Genomic DNA, 23,238 nt, shown 5'->3' on the forward strand with positions numbered 1-23,238 from the left:
GCCAGGCTTCCCTATCATACACCAACTGCCAGAGTCTATCCAAACCCATGTCCATTGAGTCGGTGATGCCATCCAACCATCTCATCCTTTGTTGTCCCCTTCTCCTCCTGCCCTCAATCTTTCCCAGCATCAGGGTCCTTTCAAATGAGTCAGCTCTTCACATTAGGTGGCCAAAGTATTGGAGTTTCAGCTTCAACATCAGTCCTTCCAATGAATACCCAGGACTGATCTCCTTTAAGATGGACAGGTTGGATCACCTTGCAGTCCAAGGGACTCTCAAGAGTCTTCTCCAACACCACAGTTCAAAAGCATCAATTCTTCGGCGCTCAGGTTTTTATAGTCCAACTCTCACATCCATACATGACCACTGGAAAAACCATAGCCTTGGCTAGACAGACCTTTGTTGGCAAAGTAATGTCTCTGCTTTTTAATATGCTGTCTAGGTTGGTCATAACTTTCCTTCCAAGGAGCATGAGTCTTTTAATTTCATGGCTGCAGTCACCATCTGCAGTGATCTTGGAGCCCAAGAAAATAAAGCCTATCACTGTTTCCACTGTTTCCCCATCTATTTGCCATGAAGGGATGGGACCAGATGCCATGATCTTAGTTTTCTGAATGTTGAGTTTTAGGCCAACTTCTTCACTCTCCTCTTTCATTTTCATCAACAGGCTCTTTTTAGTTCTTCTTCACTTTCTGCCATAAGGGTGGTGTCATCTACGTATCTGAGGTTATTGATATTTCTCCCGACAATCTTGATGCCAGCTTGTGCTTCATCCAGCCCAGTGTTTCTTATGACGTACTCTGCATATAAGTTAAATAAGCAGGGTGACAATATACAGCCTTGATGTACTCCTTTTCCTATTTGGAACCAGTCTGTTGTTCCATGTCCAGTTTGAACTGTTGCTTCCTGACCTGCATACAGGTTTCTCAAGAGGCAGGTCAGGTGGTCTGGTATTCCCATCTCTTGAAGAATTTTCCACAGTTTCTTGTGATCCACACAGTCAAAGGCTTTAGCATAGTCAATAAAGCAGAAATAGATGTTTTTCTGGAACTCTCTTGCTTTTTCGATGATCCAGCGGATGTTGGCAATTTGATCTCTGGTTCCTCTGCCTTTTCTAAAACCAGCTTGAACATCTGGAAGTTCACGGTTTACGTAGTGCTGAAGACTGGCTAGGAGAATTTTGAGCATTACTTTACTAGCGTGTGAGATGAGTACAATTGTGCAGTAGTTTGAGCATTCTTTGGCCTTGCCTTTCTTTGGGATTGGAATGAAAACTGACCTTTTCCAGGCCTGTGGCCACTGCTGAGTCTTCCAAATTTGCTGGCATATTGAGTGCAGCATTTTCACACCATCATCTTTCAGGATTTGAAATAGCTCAACTAGAATTCCGTCACCTCCACTAGCTTTGTTTGTAGTGATGCTTTCTAAGGCCTACTTGACTTCATATTCCAGGATGTCTGGCTCTAGATGAGTGTGAGTGATCACACCATCGTGATTATCTGGATCATGAAGATCTTTTTTGTACAGTTCTTCTGTGTATTCTTGCCACCTCTTCTTAATATCTTCTGCTTCTGTTAGGTCCATATCATTTCTGTCCTTTATTGAACCCATCTTTGCATGAAATGTTCTCTTGGTATCTCTAATTTTCTTGAAGAGATCTCTAGTCTTTCTCATTCTGTTGTTTTCCTCTATTTCTTTGCATTGATCGCTGAGGAAGGCTTTCTTATCTCTCCTTGCTATTCTTTGGAACTCTGCATTCAGATGGGTGTATCTTTCCTTTTCTCCTTTGCTTTTCACTTCTCTTCTTTTCACAGCTATTTTTAAGGCCTCCTCAGACAGCCATTTTGCTTTTTTATATTTCTTTTCCATGGTGATGGTCTTGATTCCTGTCTCCTGTACAATGTCATGAACCTCCATCCATAGTTCATCAGGCAGTCTGTCTATCAGATCTAGTCCCTTAAATCTATTTCTCACTTCCACTGTATAGTCATAAGGGATTTGAATTAGGTCATACCTGAATGGTCTAGTGGTTTTCCCCACTTTCTTCAATTTCAGTCTGAATTTGGCAATAAGGAGTTCATGATCTGAGCCACAGTCAGCTCCCCGTCTTGTTTTTGCTGACTGTATAGAGCTTCTCCATCTTTGGCTGCAAAGAATATAATCAATCTGATTTCGGTGTTGACCATCTGGTGATGTCCATGTGTAGAGTCTTCTCTTGTGTTGTTGGAAGCGGGTGTTTGCTATGACCAGTACATTCTTTTGGCAGAACTCTAAATATTAGCCTTTGCCCTGCTTCATTCTGTGCTCCAAGGCCAAATTTGCCTGTTACTCCAGGTGTTTCTTGACTTCCTACTTTTGCATTCCAGTCCCCTATAATGAAAAAGAGATCTTTTGGGGGTTTTAGTTCTAGAAGGTCTTGTAGGTCTTCATAGAACTGCTCAACTTCAGCTTATTCAGTATTACTGATTGGGGCATAGACTTGGATTACCGTGATATTGAATGGTTTGCCTTGGAAATGAACAGAGATCATTCTGTCATTTTTAAGATTGCATCCAAGTACCGCATTTTGGACTCTTTTGTTGACTATGATGGCTACTCCACTTCTTCCAATGGATTCTTGCCCACAGTAGTAGATATAATGGTCATCTGAGTTAAATTCCCCCATCCCAGTCCATCTTAGTTCGCTGATTCCTAAAATATCAATGTTCACTCTTGCCATCCCCTGTTCGACCACGTCCAATTTGCCTTGATTCATGGACCTAACATTCCAGGTTCCTAGGCAATATTGCTCCTTACAGCATCAAACCTTCCTTCTATCACCAGTCCCATCCACAACTGGGTGTTGTTTTCACCTTGGCTCCATCCCTTCGTTCTTTATGGAGTTATTTCTCCACTGATCTCCAGTAACATATTGGGCACCTACCGACCTGGGGAGTTCCTCTTTCAGTATCCTATCATTTTGCCTTTTCATACTGTTCATGGGGTTCTCAAGGCAAGAATACTGAAGTGGTCTGCCATTCCCTTCTCCAGTGGGCCACATTCTGTCAGACCTCTCCACCATGACCGCCCGTCTTGGGTAGCCCCACACGGCATGGCTTATAAGAAAACAAATGCTGCCACTTTGCCTTGTGTGTCCCTCTGGGATCTAGAACACCACGTTTTCAGGGAGGTTATAAACATGTAATATGGACTATTGAGATGGAAGAAGAGGGTCACTGGGTAGTTCCATAGACTCAGCAAAGCCCCAAGGACTGGCGGGTATATTGTTCTGCTGGACTCTCCAAGGCAATGAGGAGGCATTTAGCTAAAAACATTGTATGTTCCTTTGGGGTGCATTCCTGGAACAGCAAGCCTAATTCTTCAGTTTTCTCTCTCTCTCTCACACACACACACACACATGTTTCTCAATATTACCTTGTACCTATGTGAAGGTCACCTTTTTAGATTCTGGTATTTCCTGCTGTTTACCTCCTCTTTGGCACTCTAGCCATCCTTCAGTTCAGTTCAGTTCAGTTCAGTCACTCAGTCATGTCCGATTCTTTGCGATCCCATGAATCACAGCACACCAGGCCTCCCTGTCCATCACCATCTCCCGGAGTTCACTCAAACCCATGTCCATCGAGTCGGTGATGCTATCCAGCCATCTCATCCTCTGTCGTCCCCTTCTCCTGCCCCCCATCCCTCCCAGCATCAGGGTCTTTTCCAATGAGTCAACTCTTCGCATGAGGTGGCCAAAGTATTGCAGTTTCAGCTTTAACATCAGTCCTTCCAATGACCACCCAGGAGTTATCTCCTTTAGAATGGACTGGTTGGATCTCCTTGCAGTCCAAGGGATTCTCAAGAGTCTTCTCCAACACCACAGTTCAAAAGCATCAATTCTTCGGCGCTCAGCTTTCTTCACAATCCAGCTCTCACATCCATACACCTTAAGTACTTTCTATTCCTGGGAACATTCAATGATGTCCCCTAATATAAAATTAACTCCTTCTCTCTTTGGAAAGCTAACTCTCACTCATTTTGTCAGGTTGCATCTGAGACCTCACTTCCTCTGAGAAGTTTTCCCTGGCTTATTATCCTTTGTTGGGTGCTCTCTAACACTTTGCTTTGTCCCTAACATAACCCTCATTAGTGTGAATGTGGGTAGTAATTGATTTGTAACTGGAGATTTATCATGTTCACATACAGATTAATAATGCAATTTCTTCATTAAAAAACATCTCCCCTTTTGTGTTTGTGAAAAACTGCAAAATTATTTTGAGAGAATATAAGTTCACAAGTCTTTAAAGTGTGCAAATGTAGGATATGATAAATATGTTTGTGTGTTTTTTTTTAAAACTGTCTGCTACAGCTAGTCTGTATCATCTTTTATGATTAAGATATTTGGATGCCAGACTTCCTTCCTCTGTCCTAAACAATAAAACATTTTTTTTAATGAGTTGAAATTAAGGAAGAACTGTGCTCACTATAAAAGAATAGAGGAAAGTTCTATTCATTTGAGGTTTCAGAGTCTGGCCAAACCAGGACCATTTCCTTCGTAAAGACTAGACTGGGACTAAGACAGAGTATGAGTTTGTGCAGGTGGCTCCCTGAGGACTCAGAGCTTCAGTGGAGCCTGAGAACTTCAACTGCATAACTCACTACTGTCTTGCCGGATCATATCCTGGTTTGACTGGGCATAATTCAAAAAGGAATAGCTCCCACTAATTCCATCCTACTGGAAATGATAGCTACATTTCACTGTTTTTGTGTGTTGAATTTCTTTTATTGTCTGATAACAGTCTGATGGGATGTCTTCCACATGTATGGAATTTCTTCAAGGAACTGCTAAAAGATACCATGTGTAATTCCTCTATGATACCCATTTCACCTAGAAGGGACTGGGAGGGAAGGGATTTGTCCATTGTGCTCACTATTGTACTTTCCGTGTCTGCTGTGGTTCCTGGCACATAGTAGGTACTCAGTGAAATGAACTGAATGACTCATTACAGTCTTAGGGTTAATAGAAGCATGGCTGACTTTCAGACTGCACAGGAATTGTTAAAGGAGTATCCATTATGATTAGTCAGAACCCAGACCACAATGAACACCACCTCATATTAAAGCAGTCTTTGATGTACCTCGAGATGGTAATCAATCAGTAGATAATTATCGAGTGTTGATACTGTGCCCAAAGCTGTTTCAGACTTCCTGGCATTACAAAGGAAGTGAGGCAGCCAAAATTACCATACGATAAACAATTAGAACAAGAAAATATATCCAGCATTTATATGACCGTTTACAGTATACTTGTGTAGATTAGCTCACCCTTCAAAATAAACACATGAGCTAGGATTATAATCACCTCTTTATAGATAAAGAGAAGTTCATAGAAATTAAGGATATTTACAAAGCTGGTCACTGGTAGATCTGTAATTTTATACCAAGTTTATTAACCCTGAAGCAGAAATTAAACTTTATAAAGGCAAAATTACCTCATAGAAGAGAGATAACCTGGGTTTAATAAAGAAAGAGACTTTTAGTAAGAAGTATAATGGTACACACACTTTATATTTAATATCAGCCTACTTGTCCTTTAAGCAGTCCTCAAATTTTATTATTCTTAAGAAATATGAAGTGTTCGCATGTTAAAAGTACAAATTTCTCACATCCCATACCTAGATATTTGAATTCTGTAGACATTGGGTAGGACCCAGGTGCTCACATTTTAACAAACCTCTCAGATGATTGCAAAGCAAAGATCTACTGAGAATGCAAGAACAAATCCAGGAGCTAAACAGAAGCCTTGCTTTCTCCTATAGTTTTTTCCTGAGGTAGGATTTCTTAACAAGATTGCATGGACAGCTAAGAAAACTGGGTTCTTGATGTAAATGGACAAGACAGACAAGCGACATATTTCCAACAAATAAAAAAATAAATAAAATCTTTTACTTCACTAATAATAAACACACACTACAATGAAACACTATTGAACTCTTACCAAGTTAGCCAAAATATCTTCTTTTTTAAAAAAAGAATAGCTTGTTCTGGTGACAAAATATTCACTATTCTAGATTGGAGATGTGAGTGGAATTTAGTGCAAGTCTATTAGAAAGCAATATATCAATATGTACTTTCAAAGGTGTTATTCTGAACCCAAATGTATACTGCTGGTAAGAAATAGAAAATTCTTAATGGTGTTTGTCCTTACATGTTAAAAGCATTTCTTCTTTTTCTTTTTTACTGTATTTTATGAATTTTTAATGAAAGAATGAAAGAAACCTAGTCTCTAGTAGTTACAGATTGCTAGATTGTGGGTAAATTACTCTGAGTGATATTTTTATCTGTAAAATTAGGCAGTGAGGTTTTTAAGCCTTTTGTACTTAACCGTCTTGTGGAATAGCTAATGTAAACTATCAACTATGTGGAAAAATAGATATGCTCAAGGATACACACAACAAAACGTGTGCAAATTCAGTACTGTCCAGAATCTCAGAAGCCCACTGTGGATCTCAGATCAAGAATTCCTAATCTTGAAGGCAACTCTATCAGTCAATTCTAAAGGAAATCAACCCTGAATATTCACTGGAAGGTCTGAGGCTCCAGTACTTTGGCAACCTGGTGCAAAGAGCTCATTTACTGGAAAAGACTGATGCTGGGAAAGATTGAGGGCAGGAGGAGAAGGGGGAGAGACAGAGGATGAGATAGTTGGATGGCATCACAGACTCAACGGACATGAATTTGAGCAAGCTCTAGGAGTGGTGATGAACAGGGAATGCTGTTCATCATGTCCAGCATGCTGCAGTCCATGGGTTGAAAAGAGTCAACAAGATTTAGAGACTGAACGACAACAATTATACTGGTGCCATTTAAGAGCATTTAAAATTTGTAGATAAGTGATTATCTCCATCCCACTAGAAGAGCTAAAAAAAAAAAAGCATCGACCTACTCATCTTGTCAACGACTATGGCAGATACTACAAGCTGTATAAATATTATTTGTGGGACTAGTATTTTAAATTATATTTCAAATTTAAATATGTTAATTAGGCTCTTTTTCTAGTTGTAGGGAACAGAGCTATCATGGTGATAACTGAAAAAATTTCAGAATCAAAAAAACCACTGTAATAGTTGCTCGACTATACTTTGTCACCATTTAGGACCAGCAGCAACTCAGAAGATAAGCAAACAATGACCCTGCAAACCCACTATATCTTTAGGACTAAACTCTTCTTGTCTCTGTTCATCTCTGTCCTTTCTTTTGACTCTTCTCTCAACTAATTAACTCCCTCTCATGCAAAAAAAAAAAAAAAAAAGAGAGGGAGAGAGAGACAGAGTGAAAGTGAGAAACTGATTAGAGAAGCCAATCACTATCTGGTATATGGCGGCACTCTGGTTGGATAGAGTGTTATCTAAAGGTGCTGATGAACAGCTGGCTGGGCTGTGAATGGCTGTCTTTGCAGAAAATGAACTTCTCCAAATCAAATAGGGGTGTCCAGGTATAGAGTTCACCTCATACAAAGCATGGCAACCCATGTAAAAGGTACCACATGAATAGGGACCAGTGCGTTTTCTTGGCAAAACTCTATTAGCCTTTGCCCTGCTTTATTCTGTACTCCAAGGCCAAATCTGCCTGTTACTCCAGGTGTTTCTTGACTTCCCACTTCTGCATTCCAGACCCCTATAATGAAAAGGACATCTTTTTTGGGTGTTAGTTCCAAACGGTCTTGTAGGTCTTCATAGAACCATTCAACTTCAGCTTCTTCAGCATTACTGGTCGGGGCATAGACTTGGATTACCATAATATTGAATGGTTTGCCTTGGAAATGAACAGAGATCATTCTGTTGTTTTTGAGATTGCATCCAAGTACTGCATTTCAGATTTTTGTTCTAAGGGATTCTTGCCCACAGTAGTAGATATAATGGTCATCTGAGTTAAATTCCCCCATTCCAGTCCATTTTAGTTCACTGATTCCTAAAATGTCAATGTTCACTCTTGCCATCTCCTGTTTGACCACTTCCAATTTGCCTTGATTCATGGACCTAACATTCCAGGTTCCTATGCAACATTGCTCTTTACAGCATTGGACCTTGCTTCTATCACCAGTCACATCCACAACTGGGTGTTGTTTTTGCTTTGGCTCTGTCTATTCATTCTTTCTGGAGTTATTTCTCCCCTGATCTCCAGTAATATGTGAACTGTGAGTTTCCAGATGTTCAAGCTGGATTTAGAAAAGGCAGAAGAACCAGAGATCAAATTGCCAACATCCATTGCATCATTGAAAAAGCAAGAGAGTTCCAGAAAAACATCTACTTCTGTTTTACTGACTATGCCAAAGCCTTTGACTGTGTGGATCAAAATAAACTGTGGAAAATTCTGAAAGAAATGGGAATACCAGACCACTGACCTGCCTCTTGAGAAACCTGTATGCAGGTCAGGAAGCAACAGTTAGAACTGGACATGGAACAACAGACTGGTTCCAAATTGGGAAAGGAGTATGTCAAGGCTGTATTTAACTTATATGTAGAGTCCATATGCACCCTGCTTATTTAACTTATATGCAGAGTACATCATGTGAAATGCTGGGCTGGATGAAGCACAAGCTGGAATCAAGATTACCAGGAGAAACATCAATAACCTCAGATATGCAGATGACACCACCCTTATGGCAGAAAGCGAAGAAGAGCTAAAGAGTCTCTTGGTGAAAGTGAAAGAGGAGAGTGAAAAAGTTGGCTTAAAGCTCAACATTCACAAAACTAAAATCATGGCATCTGGTCCCATCACTTCATGGCAAATAGATGGGGAAACAGTGGAAACAGTGACTTTAACTTTTTGGGCTCTAAAATCACTGCAGATGGTGACTGCAGCCATGAAATTAAAAGACGCTTACTCCTTGGAAGGAAAGTTACGACCAACCTAGACAGCATATTAAAAAGCAGAGACTTTGCCAACAAAGGTCCGTCTAGTCAAGGCTATGGTTTTTCCAGTAGTCATGTATGGATGTGAGAGTTGGACTATAAAGAAAGCTGAGCGCTGAAGAATTGATGCTTTTGGAGAAGCATCAATTGTTGGAGAAGACTCTTGAGAGTCCCTTGGACTGCAAGGTGATCCAACCAGTCCATCCTAAAGGAGATCAGTCCTGAGTATTCATTAGGAGGACGGATGTTGAAGCTGAAACTCCAATACTCTGGCCACCTGCTGCGAAGAGCTGACTCATTGGAAAAGACCCTGATGCTGGGAAAGATTGAAGGCAGGAGGAGAAGGGGATGACAGTGGATGAGATAGTTGGATGGCATCACCGGCTCAATGGAGATGAGTTTGAGTAAACTCCAGGAGTTGGTGATGGACAAGGAGACCTGGCGTGCTGCAGTCCATGGGTAGTGAGGAGTCAGACATGACTGAGCGACTGAACCGAACTGAACTGAATAGGGACAGTACCTAGAATACTTCCCAGAAAGTGGCAGAGTAACCAGGAGGTCTGTGTATTTGTATTTAACAGCAGATACAGACCTGTATTTAATAGCAGGTCTGCTGTTAAACTATTAGTAAGACAAACATCTGGAAAACAGGGCTGTATATAGACTTTTTAAAAACTATATGATAGTGTTGGTTATTAGATTGAGGTAGTTCCAGGGGGTAGGGGAAGACAAAATAAATTCTTTTGTTTTCCTGTACTGGTTAGTAGTTTTCAGTCAATTCAGGTCTTCTTAATTTCTTTCCTAGCTTCTAAAGTTCAAAAAGTTCTAATGTGCTAAAGAGGCCCCAGTTGCCTCTTTGATTTTCTAAATTTTAGAGATTTAAATAATATATATTCATTAATTCAGTCCCCAAAGTACTTAGTACAAAAGATAAAAGTATAAACAAATCTGAGTGTCAACCTAATAGTCATTGTGGAAACCTTGTAAAACAAAAACATGAAGCAAAAAAATGAAAATCACCCATAATTCATGAATCAAACAAACCTAAGTTAAACTGCTACTCAACAACCGTTTAATTGCTATCAATTCCTTTAGTCAACATCTGTAGCTTCCAGAGATTGGAAGTCAGTGGGGGCTTTAGGTCTATACCATATCCTCAATTCAGTACCTACAAATTATAAATCTGATAGAAAACATGAATGTCTTAATGGTGTTTGTCTATAGATGTGAAAATCATGGGTATTCTGTTTTCCTTTTCTGTATTTCAAAAATTTCTAATGAAGGAAAAAGGCCAGATTTTGGTATATTACAATAATAGCAAGTCCTACTCAATAGCAAGTTCTACTGTGCCAAATATACTGACATTTATTAGCAAACAAAAAAATATTTATACAACCGGTTTTGAAAACTTGGGGAAGTTCCACTGTCTCTTAGCACTTCAAACAAACACTTTGAGTTTGTCATGTTGACTCTGAGGCAGTCACAGTGACACCCTGAAGCCAGATTACCCCCTACACCGGCCAGATCAATTGACAAATTCCTCCAGGAAGTGGGGGTGCAACACAAGAACATGGAGTTCTAGATCTTGGGTATTTCTCTGATGGTATTAGGTTACTGAGCTTCCTGGATTCTGATAAGGCAAGGATTTTGAGGCCTGCTCAATCTTGCATATTTTGACAACACTCAGTAGAAAAAAATATCTTGTATTTATATTCATTAACAAAGTCTTTGGTATTGGTTTCAATAGCAATTTTTCAGCTGCATGTCAACCTCTTCAAGTGAGGATTCCTCATGGGGATACATCACATGCTAAACAACATCGACTGGGATGTAGAGTAACATTGATTTAAAACTGTATTATACCAAAGTATTTTGTGTTTCACACAAAACATATTTCTAAAATAAATCTTTTTTACATTAATAGTCACATTTTCCCCCTTTAAATGGCTTAAAACTTAACTATAAAAAACTTTGCAAAAAAGATGACTAGGTTTAATATGCAAGGGTAAATGAAATCCTAACATTTATTTCTCAATGGAAGAAAGTGGAAATAACATTTTCAAAGAATTTAAGTGTTTTTTCCCCAAACTCTCACAAGAGCAAGGATACTTTCTAATAATATATAAACACAAAACTATTATCATACACAAGAAATTTTACACAGATATAAAATGTTATTCATATAGACTCCACACTGAAACTTCTCCAATTGTCCTTATAATCTAAAGAAACTAGAATCAGTTAAATTTATACACTACATTTGGTTGTCATATCTCTTTAGCGTCATATTCTAAATTTGCCTGATAGTTTCCTCATGATTAGAGTTTTGGGGAAGAATTCTACACAGGTGACATTGTGCATTTCCCCGAGTATCTCATGAGGAGATACATAATATTATCTTGCTTCATTATTAGTGGTGGTCAATTTGATCACTTGATGAAGGTAATGTCTACCAGATCTCCTTATTTTAACTGCACTGTTTATCTTTTGTAGTTGATAAGTAATCTGTGAGGTGGTACTTAATTAAGATTATGTGAACGTCCTGTTTCCTCAAAATTTTTTACCCACTAGCTTTTCACAACCACTGATACACCTCATCTGAATCAATTATTGACACTGGTGTTACAAAATGGTGATTTTCTCATCTTAATTTTTCTTCTACATATTAGTATATGCTCACCTGTAAAGAGGTTTCCCTTCTTACCACTGAACTTCTTTTTTTTTTTGAACTTCTATATATATTATTTATTTGTCCATTGTTGATAACATGCTCTTTTTTATATTCAATATACCAAAATACATTAATATCATGACTTTTTCTTGATGCTAAAATTGTCCCAAATATGAGCACCTACAAGATATCTCCTATGTTCATCTTATGTATCCCCATCATTTTCTTTGTACTCCTTTGCTTTCCCTCACAATCTGACATTCCAATGAGATATTATCTTTTTCATTACTATATTTCCATATGATTTTTCATCTACTTGTGAGCTTTCTATTCTCTCCCACTACTTTCTCTTTCTGTATATTCAAGAATCAATATCACACTGTTTTAATTACAGAAGTCTTGTAGTATGTTTTAAAAGTCCTCCTTCATTGTCCATTTTTTAGAAGTCTCATGGCTATTTTTATGTTTCTTTTTCCATATAAACTTCAAAAATTTACTTGAACAGCTCCATAAAGTAAATTTTTGTTATTCTTATTCAGTTCAGTTCAGCCACTTAGTCATGTCCGACTCTGTGACCCCATGAATCGCAGCACGCCAGGCCTCCCTGTCCATCACCAGCTCCTGGCGTTCACTCAAACTCATGCCCATCGAGTCAGTGATGCCATCCAGCCATCTCATCCTCTGTCGTCACCTTCTCCTCCTGCCCCCAATCTCTCCCAGCATCAGGGTCTTTTCCAATGAGTCAACTCTTCGTATGAGGTAGCCAAAGTATTGGAGTTTCAGCTTCACCATCAGTCCTTCCAATGAACACTCAGAACTGATCTCCTTTAGGATGGACTGGTTGGACCTCCTTGCAGTCCAAGGGACTCTCAAGAGTCTTCTCCAACACCACAGTTCAAAAGTATAAATTCTTCAGTGCTAAGCTTTCTTCACAGTCCAACTCTCACATCCATACATGACCACTGGAAAAACCACAGCCTTGACTAGAAGGACCTTTGTTGGTAAAGTAATATCTCTGCTTTTCACTATGCTATCTAGGTTGATCATAACTTTCCTTCCAAGGAGTAAGCGTCTTTTAATTTCATGACTGCAATCACCATCTGCAGTGATTCTGGAGCCCAAAAAGTTAAAGTCACTCTTTCCACTGTTTTCCCATCTATCTGCCATGAAGTGATGGGACCAGATGCCATGATCTTAGTTTTCTGAATGTTGAGCTTTAAGCCAACTTTTCCACTCTCCTCTTTCACTTTCATCAAGAGGCTTTTTAGCTCCTCTTCCCTTTCTGCCATAAGGGTGGAATCATCTGCATATCTGAGCTTATTGATATTTCTTCCGGCAATCTTGATTCCAGCTTGTGCTTCTTCCAGCCTGGCATTTCTCATGATGTACTCTGCATGTAAGTTAAATAAGCAGGGTGACAATATACAGCCTTGACGTACTCCTTTTCCTATTTGGAACCAGTCTGTTGTTCCATGTCCAGTTCGAACTGTTGCTTCCTGACCTGCATACAGGTTTCTCAAGAGGCAGGTCAGGTGGTCTGGTATTCCCATCTCTTTCAGAATTTTTCACAGTTTATTGTGATGCACACAGTCAAAGGCTTTGGTATAGTCAATAAAGCAGAAATAGATGTTTTTCTGGAACTCTCTTGCTTTTTCCATGATCCAGCAGATGTTGGCAATTTGATCTCTGGTTCTTCTGCCTTTTCTAAATCCAGCTTGAACATCTGGAAGTTATTCTTATTATGATCATGCTAAATTCATTAATAAGATGGGAATAAATGATAGTTTTATAATGTTCACTCATACTATTTAAAAACAAGAAAAATCTCCAAATTAGTTCAGATTTTCCTTTCAAAAATCTTTAATTTTTCTTCACATAGATTTTACACATTTTCTCTTTAGGTATTCTTAAATGAATTCTTTTTTTGCTATTAATGTAACTGAAGTTTTATCTTCTGTTACATCATGTCATCAGCTATTGTTTGTGTATAAAAAGGCTTATGATTTGATTTCAGTTTAATATTCTATTACTTTACTGAATTTTACAAATGATATTAGTGTTTTCATTAGCTCTCTTGGATTTTTCCAAATATACTGCAATACCACCTGTAAACAGAGATAGTTTCACTTCTATTCCAATTCTTGGAGCTCTGTTGTTTATTCTGCATTGACTAGTGTCTCCACTATATTTTTATTTATTATTAATTTATTTATTGATAGAAAATTTTAATGAGTACAAAAATAGTAATTATACCGGAGTGGATGTGTTAATTGCTCAGTTGTGCCAGACTCTTTGCAACCTCATGGACTGCAGCCCACCAGGCTCCTCTGTCCATGGGATTTTCCAGGTAAGGATACTGGAGTGGGTTACCATTTCCTTTTTCAGGGAATCATCCCAATCCAGGGATCAAACCTGAGTTTCCTGCATTGCACTCAGATTCGTACAATCTGAGCCACCAGGAAATACTGGGTTTTCCCAGGTGGTGCTAATGGTAAAGAACACACCTGTCAATGCAGGAGATGTAAAAGAAGGGGTTGGGGGGGGGTGGTTTGATTCCTGGGTCCGGAAGATCCCCTGGAGTAGGAAATGGCAATCCACTCTGGTATTCTTGCCTGGAGAATCCTGTGGACAGAGGAGCCTGGTGGGCTGCAAAGAGCATAGGGTTGCAAAGAGTGGACAGGACTGAAGCGACTTAGCACGCAGGTATGAAAAATAGCCAGCTAGTGGAAAGCTACAGTATAGCACAGGGAACCCAGCTCAGTGCTCCGTGATGACCTAGAGGGGTGAAATGGGGGAGTGGGAGAGAGACTCATGAGGGAGGGGATGTATGCATACATATGGTTGATTCATGTTGTTGTACAGTAAAAACACAGCATTGTAAAGCAACTATATTTCAATTATTAACACAAAACATAACGTCCCTAGTTCATTGCCACATCCAAGCATGTGTACATGTTAGTTCTTGCGCCTGGAAACCCTTCCTTACCTCACCCTACTGGGTTCCAGAAATTAGAAGTGCTCCAAACAATACCTGGTGTGGATGACGCACGATGCTCCAAGAATGACTCACCTCTGGACACCCTGAACTCTAAGGCAGAGAGAGCAAGAGGATAAAAGCCCTAGGGCGACCCAGCCCTGAGGCTAATTGGACTGCCGTCCCAGTGGCTGGCTGCCTGAAGCCCACCCACTCACTGGTAGCCCACCCACTCACTGGTGTCCCCCTCCCTATAGCCCGCTGACCCTGTGAACTGGGCGGGACCAGGGCGGGGCCTTCAAGCTTTTTGGACTCCCCCTTCTTTCAGATGTGACCTGGCTGACCTGCGCTCCAAGACTCAGTTTCCCACGTGTAAGAAAGGCTCCAGGCACCCGGAGGAAGGAGGGTTGGTGCGGAGCAGAAAGAGCCGGCTTTCAAGCGGGGGTCGCGGCTTGCTTAAAGGCGCAGAGGTAAGTCCTGTTTTCTTCTCCCTGCTTCCTTGCCTGAACCCTAATAGATGCCTGGAAAGCAGTCCCGGCCCAGGGCTCGGGTCACTAGCAACGCAGTGCACTGGCCGCACCCAGCCCTCGCCACCCCCTGCCCCCCCGCATTCCCCCTCCTCAGACACCTTTAATATATTTTTAAATAATAGTGAAGTTAGTGGGTATCCTTGTCTTGTTCTTGACCTTAATATGAATGCCTCTAGTATTCTCCTAACTTACTGGGTCTGCATCTTGCATGTGTGTATGTCTAGTTATAATCATATGCTAACATCAAAGAAGAATTAGTTTATTTCCTATTTCATTCAGTGTTTTGATTATTAGAAATGGTTGTTAATTTTTGTCAAAGGCCACTTTAACATCTATGAAGATGATCTACAATTTTCCTCTTAGACTTGGGGAATAAGTATCACTTGGTCATGCTGTTTAACTTTTATGATGAGTTCTTGGATTCTGTTTGCTGGTATGTTATTTAGATTTTTACTTCCATATTTATAAGTGAGATTGATCTATAGTTTATTTTTTTTCTACCTTTATAAGGTTTGGGCTTCCCAGGTGGCTCAGATGGTAAAGGGTCTGCCTGCAGTGCGCGAGACCCGGTTCCAGTGCGCGAGACTGGGCTCCAGTGCACGAGACCGGGTTCGATCCCTGGGTCGGGAAGATCCCCTGGAGAAGGAAATGGCAACCCACTGGAAAATTCCATGGACGGAGGAGCCTTGTAGGACTGTCCATGGGGTCGCAAGGAGTCGGACAGGACTGAGCGACTTCACTTTCACTTTCTTTATAAGGTTTAGATGACAATATAGTTCTTGTTTCATAAAAATATCTTGTGGCTTTTCATCTTTTTCTATACTCAGAAATAATTTAAGTAAATTGAGAGTATATTAGCTCTGCAGATTTAGGAGGGTTGCTTTGTAAAAACCGGGCCTAGTCCTTTTATAATAACTTTCTCCATTTATTCTATGGAAATTGGAAGACATATGATTCTACAAACTGGAATATTCCAAGCAACTAACAGCTTTTCATGGTGAGTATCTGTATGTTCTTCCAGTCTCGCTCACATATTATATTCACACTCCACCCTCCACTCAAGGACAGAATCAATCCCTGCTTATTTCTTTACATCCACAGCATTGTGCATATGTCTTACAGATTTGATCACATGTGTTGTAGCATACTTATTTATGGAGATGACTGTTCTCTCTAGACTCTCAAAGACAGAGACACTAACCACATTTGATTCTTCAGCCACAAAATATTGCTTAGCCCTTGGTAAGTGTTCAAGAAATATATTTTGAATAATAATGAATGAAGAGAAGGGAAAAAAAAAACACCAATGAATGCCCACTTCAGTGGGAAGTGTCTGTTTATTAAAAATGTGGACTCTAGGATCAAATATACCAGGGTTCTTTTCTGGTTTCTCACTGGCAAGTATGTAACCTTGGCCAGTTGGTCTCTGTGTTTTGTTCTACTCGTATGTAAAAGATAGGTGAAATCTGATGGGGGGTTTGTATTCAGAAGACAAGTAAGATTCCTAGCATTAGGTGCTCTATATGCTCACAAGGTAACATGTTGTTCCCATGTGAAAGCCTGGTGTTTGGTTCTTTGGAAAAGTCCTAGAGAAGTCACGAAATTTCTCTCTTGCCTGTGGTATTATAACAAAGGAACCAGACCCTGCTGATGGTAGTTCCCTCTGAAAATGTCTGTAGGGATGAAATTCTCCAATTGAGGTCAACAGCCATAAGGAAATGCAGGCATGTGTTGTGCCTCTGAGATTTGTATATGCGGTATTTGTTTTAGAATGGCAATTTTACATTAGTTGAATATAGTTTTGAAATGAGCCTTCCACTGGAGTTCTGAAAAACAATGCACTGTATCCTGAACAACTTAGCAGTTCTCATACCTGGGCTTTCTTCCCAGTTCCTGTGCTGTTTCCCCAGACAGCAAATTAATTAAATGGCCTTTGGCCATAACTCTTTCCCTTGACTCAGCTTTTCTCTCGTTTAAAGTGTAGAGATAGGGGGGATTTAATTAGCCCAATGCCTGGCACATTACATGCACTCCATAAATGTCTGTTGAGTTTTGGAATTCTCTTTAGACAAAGGTCACTTTTGCTATTACTATTAATTTATGAGCATATCAGTAATTCCTGTGCTGATAATATTGACAATGAGCAAGGACTTAAGAAAAGTTAACTCATAATTTATAGGAATGTATCATGAGAATTCAGATATTCAACAACTCTCCCTTAAACATATTCACTACTGGTTTAATTTCTAAGATGGTATTCTACATATAAAGCTCTGGGATTCTATAAAGCTCCTCCTCCTGGCAGGAGTTACCTAGATATTTCCACTGGAAAGAGTATATGTGTATGTGTGTGTGTGTGTGTGTGTGTGTGTGTGTGTAAGACCAGACTAAATATAGAGTCTTCATTCTTTAAGCTACTTAAGGGAAGGATATTGTCTTCTAATTTTCATTTCTCAAGCGAAGTTATAACTGCCAGTTCAAAGCCAAAACTATACACAAATTATGAACAATTTAAAATCTTCTTAAAAATATTTCTAAAAAATATTTCACCTAAAATACTGTTTTTACTGACCTAGAAAATGTTTCTTAGTTGCCGTGCTTAACATTTCTTACTGATGATCTATGTTGTGATGATGGCAGTAAGCAGAAAAAACTTAAGGAAGAACATACAGCACTGATATTTTACTAAAATGAATGTAGCACTAATTCATAATCATACTTGAAATTTTAAATAAAAATCAGACTTTCCAGAGTGTCATTCCCTTAAGGCTGAATGTTTATAGCCCTGAAGCCTACGTGAATTTACACAGCTGTTTTGAGGCTTTGCATATTTCCTTGTTTTAGGTACTTTGATTTTTTAAAAAGGGATATTTTTATACTGAAATAAAACACAGCTATTAACACCAGCCTCAAGGGGAAAAGAAACTAACAAACCTACAGCTTAAAAATGTTTCAGTACTTTGCCTTTAAAATCTTGTACATCCTTTAGAAGTTGGAAAAATAAAAACCACCCCCGGCCAAAAAAAGACTGAGGACAAACTGTCATGATTTCAGAAGATGATAGCAGAAGTGCAGGTGTTAATACTAGAAAGTCTGCCTGTGAGTGAAATGATCCCTCTGAAACAATCCCTATTTAGAGGGTTTTTTTAATCTTTTCTTGGGCCCGGGTGCCTCTATATTGCCACCATTAGCACACAATGCAAGGAGTACTGCAGAATGTTTTCTGCATGGTACCCAGCCAAAAGTGAAACAAGTTGCCTACAGACAGAGAGGCCATTTATAGAACATATTTGCTTATCCCCGGGCTAGGCAGTAACTCAGAGGCAATGCAAAGAAGTCATTTCTCTTTACCTTGCTGGGTGCCACTCTGACCTGGAGAGCCATGTACACATCCTATGGCAAAGCAGTGGTGAAAGCCACCCTCCTTACATCCTCGACATCTGGAAGAAGAGACAATTGTTATAGCGAGCTTTGCAAATTACTCCTTAAGACTGTGAGACGCAGTAGTGCAGGATGATTGGATTACACAGAACGAGACAGAAGCCATCTGTGAGCCATACATAAGCTGCTGAGTGCCAAAATGAACATCCTTATTAGGCGACCGAGTTCTCATACCATTTGTAGTTTGGTCAAGTTTGGAAGATGAGCCGATTGTTTTTAGACAGGGCTACAAATAGGCAGGGACTTAACATTCTCCCTGGCTGGAAGAGTAATTACTTTCTCCTACTTAAATTAGAGACTTGGCTTTTCAGTTAGGAAGTCCTGAGGTTGTCTCTAAAGGAGGCTGCTGCCATTCATGTTAAAGCATGACCTCCTCTCTGTTTCATTTACAGAGATCAGAGACAAATGGAGAAAGAAATCATTAGTCCTTTTCCCATCATAACAAAGCAGTGTAAAAATTATGACTTTCTGTTTGGAGTGGAAGGAGTCTCATGTTCTAAAATAATGGCTTTTATACAGTCAACAAAATGTTTTCAAAGACTGCCAGGATGCCGTCAGGATGGGAACTCTGTGTCTTTCTAGAACGAATGCTGCATTTATCACATTTCTTCCCCCCCATCTTTTGATTGGTGCTCACTTGTAGATGGGAATTCAACTGTGTTCTGTAATTCTTTTCCCATTATATCTTCTCGGCCTCTATATAGCTCACATTATGCAATACGTATCCCTGGGACTTCCCTAGTAGTCCAGTGGCTAAGACTTCAAGCTCCCAAAAGACGGGGCCCAAGTTCAATCCCTCTCAGAATTAGATCCTAAACCCTGCAGCTAAAGATCCTGCAACTGAGATATATATATATATATATATCCCCATACATTAAAGTATGTCTCTAGTAAAGGTGAAAAGAGTGTCTTTAGCAATCCCAGCATTTGATATTTTTCTTCTCAAAATGTTTTAAGCTTGATTTTCATAATGGGTTTTAATGACACTGTCAATGCTCTTTTATTAATATGCCTTAGATAATTCCTTTACTATGTGGTTGCCCTCCATCTGTAATTATATTGTGAGTTCTTCTGAAAAAGGCTCTTTTGCTGGCTGGTAATTTTGCAACAGCTCCCAGTGTCTGCTTCAGATTTTGACACATGGTGGACCTTCACTAAATGTTGATTCACTGAATTCTGAGCTTTGCCTTGTTTGTAATAGCAACTGGCCAGCCTTTCTCCCTAAAGAGGGCAGGAAGTCATAGCCCAGTGAAGAGCAAAGTGCTCACTTGCTGTAGTCCCAACACATTCAGTGTTTTGTGTACAACTCAGACTCCATTGGAATTATTTAATTCAATAGTATCTACCCCAAATCCTTAGGAAGTTGGCACTATACATTGGGAGCCAATACTAATTTTATTACAATCATTCCACTGGATAAAACATTGAAAAGTACTAACTTTGTATAATTATACTAAAAAAATTAAGTGACCCATAGAGTACATTGAATGGAGTGTGTGGATGTGTGTGTGTGGTTGGTTGCATTTGCAGCAATAAGTATCTTTTATTTGAACTACTAATATTATCTATTGTAAGAATTTAACATTATATACACATTCAATAGCTTTAATTCTGCTTTTCAAGTTTGCCATTAGATTGATAAAATATATGCATGTGTACCTACTATATGTGTGTGTGTGTGTGTGTATTGTCATTGTTGTTTAGTTGCTAAGTCACGTCTGATTCTTTCGCGACCTCATGGACTATAGCCGGTTAGACTTCTCTATCCATGGGATTTCCCAGTCAAGAGTACTAGAGTGGGTTGCCATATCCTTCTCCAGGGACTCTTCCCAAATCAGGGATAGATCCCACATCTCCTGCATTGCAGGCAGAATTTTTAGCACTGAGCCACCTGGGAAGCCCCGTGTATATATGTACATGTACACATATATTTATTTATTTTTTTTATTCAGCACCCACATATGAAAGTTAAGACATAAAATATGAAAAACCTCACACTCTTGGATTTTAAAATTATGCCCCTTGACATGCAATCATATTTTTAAAATTTATTTATTTTTAATTGGAGGATAATTGCTTTACAGAATTTTGTTTTCTGCCAAATATCAACATGAATCAGCCATAGGTATACATATGTCTCCTCCCTCTTGAACTTTCCTTGCAATCATATTTTAAAATGTTCTTGGTCCTTTTGTATAACTTGAGTCCAAAGTCCTTTGTTAAAACCTAATTTAGCTACTTCCTTCATAGTGGAGACATTAAAAAACTAAGGTATTAAAGAGATATTCTCAAGATAATAGTAAATAATTTCCAACCTCTTCCTGAGAAAACCAGAAGAGAAAATCAGAAGAGAAAATGAGTTCAGGTCCACAGTCACCAATCCTAAATCTCTGGAGCCAGATTGTTTCCAAATTTAGAAAATTTGAATTTTAGACAGATAATAGGATCCATATAATATATTACATCACACTCCCAAGAGGACTGGAACTTCATTCTGTATTCAAATGCATTGTTTGAGCAGCAAACAATGCAGTGTATGAATATTCACTGCAAGAAAGATACATAAAAATGGTAAATAATTTTATGTCAATTCAGGTAAGGTTTTGCCACCAAATTAATTTAGGTCAGGTGGCTTAGGCAGTAAAGAATCTGCCTGCAATTCAGGAGATCTGGGCCCAAATCCTGATTTGGGAAGATCCCCTGGAGAAGGAAATGACAATCCACTCCAGTAATTTTGCCTGGAGAATTCCATGGACAGAGGAGCGTGGCGGGCTACAGTCCATGGGGTCACAAAGAGTTGGACTGAGTGACCAACACACACATAGGAGTTAGAAAAATAATTAACCTTCAGAACATTTTAGATTTGGGGATTCATAGCCAACAAATTGTGGACATATACAAATGTAATCATAATAATCTGAAGATTGGTATTGATGATAGAACTCAGAATAAAATTTAAAATGATGTGATGAAGATATTGGAGAAGGAAATGGCAACCCACTCCAGCGTTCTTGCCTGGAGAATCCCAGGGACAAGGGAGCCTTGTGGGCTGCCATCTATGGGGTCGCACAGAGTTGGACACGACTGAAGTGACTTAGCAGTAGCAGCAGATGAAAATAACGGAGAAGGCAATGGCACCCCACTCCAGTACTCTTGCCTGGAAAATCCCATGGATGGAGGAGCCTGGTAGGCTGCAGTCCATGGGGTGGCTGAGGGTCAGACACGACTGAGCAACTTCACTTTCATTTTTGACTTTCATGCATTGGAGACGGAAATGGCAACCCACTCCAGTGTTCTTGCCTAGAGAATCCCAGGGACGGGGGAGCCTGGTGGGCTGCGGTCTATGGGGTTGCACAGAGTTGGACACAACTGAAGTGACTTAGCAGCAGCAGATGAAAATAAAGATGCTTCTTTTACAAAGTCAAATTATCTGTAAGAAGTAAAAAAGTAAAATTCTTTGCCTCCTGTGCCAGGACTGAATGAAACCAGTTCCCACTAGTGCTTTCTATTCCTCTTTTACAGTTGGCTTTGCTTTGGGAGCTCAATGCTGTGTATTTTTAGTTTTAACTGATTTTTTTAAACCCATTTCTCCTTTTCATGGCCTTCTACCACATCTGTTGTTCACTGCCTTTTTGAAATTAAAATAAAGTACTCTACAGGATATCACTAAACCATAAAATATATTAAGAACAAGCAGGCTCTATTTTATTTCAGGGAGCCATGGAAATACCAATCAAAATTGAGGTGAATTTTTTTCTGTTTATAGCCTTAATGGAGTTTTCTTTAGGTTTGAGTCCATATTAAAGAGAAGATATATGTCTACACTTATAAGTACACACTGATTTCATTGTTTCAGATTTATGAAGTAATAAATTGTGTCTTGAAAGATAAAATCACAATAAGGGACAGTACGTCTAAACAGTAATGGCACAGAATCAGAAACAGTTGGCATAAGTGAGTAGTTATGTATATTTAAACCCTTATTAGATGGCAGCTTTCTTATTCCTTCCCATGAGCTTAAGCCAGGGCTACTAATAACTGCAAATGTGGACACTTGAGTTTTAGTATATCACTTTAGTCCTCCCTGGTGGCTCAGATTGTAAAGAATCTTCCTGCAGTGTGGGACCCAGGTTTGATCCCTGGGTTGGGAAGATCCTCTGGAGAAGGGAATGGCTACCGACTCTAGTATTCTTGCCTGGAGAATTCCATAGACAGAGGAGCCTGGTGGGCTATAGTCCCTGGGGTCACAAAGAGTTGGACATAACTGAGCAACTAACACTTTTGCTTTACTTACCTACTTGTAAGTCGGTTGTCCACAGTTCTGGAGCTGAAATGGGCCTTACACAGTGGAAGAACTTGAAGAGGTTATAGGAAAGAATGGGGAGTATATCCATTCTATCAGCTTGAAATAATGCCTGGAAAAGAAATGTACACGTAGGGCAAATTTAATATGATGATCACAGGGTAAAAATAAATATTGAATGATTAAGTTAGAGTCCTGATTCAAAGAATGCAAATTGGATTTCCGATAGGAAGAGAACACAGAGTGGAAAGAGAGGAAGGGCATTCCAGATAAGAGAAATGTAAAATAGAAGGCAGTGAGAACAAGCCAGTGAGATCTGCTTTGCTAGAAACTGATGAATGAGACTAAGGCAGTGGAAGGCCGCTTATTGGTGGATGCCTGAAAAGACAGATAATTATTTTTGGTTCAAAATAAAATAGCATTG

The 23,238-nt window shown here is 39.5% G+C and overlaps 1 protein-coding gene across 1 annotated transcript in view; it reads right to left on the reverse strand.

Moving 5' to 3' along the window:
• TMEM244 (transmembrane protein 244) overlaps positions 1 to 22,926 on the reverse strand; it is a 53,298-nt gene extending 30,372 nt beyond the window's left edge. The window contains exons 1-2 of the mRNA XM_055591426.1: positions 22,806 to 22,926; positions 18,422 to 18,510 (exon numbers count right to left, since the gene is read on the reverse strand). Of these exons, the coding sequence (XP_055447401.1) occupies positions 18,422 to 18,454 (33 nt within the window). The 5' untranslated portion in view covers positions 18,455 to 18,510; positions 22,806 to 22,926. The remainder of the gene's footprint in view (positions 1 to 18,421; positions 18,511 to 22,805) is intronic.
• Between the last annotated feature and the right edge of the window lie 312 nt (positions 22,927 to 23,238).

The sequence above is a fragment of the Bubalus kerabau genome, chromosome 9 (assembly GCF_029407905.1).
Source record: "Bubalus kerabau isolate K-KA32 ecotype Philippines breed swamp buffalo chromosome 9, PCC_UOA_SB_1v2, whole genome shotgun sequence".
Taxonomy (NCBI): Eukaryota; Metazoa; Chordata; class Mammalia; order Artiodactyla; family Bovidae; genus Bubalus; species Bubalus kerabau.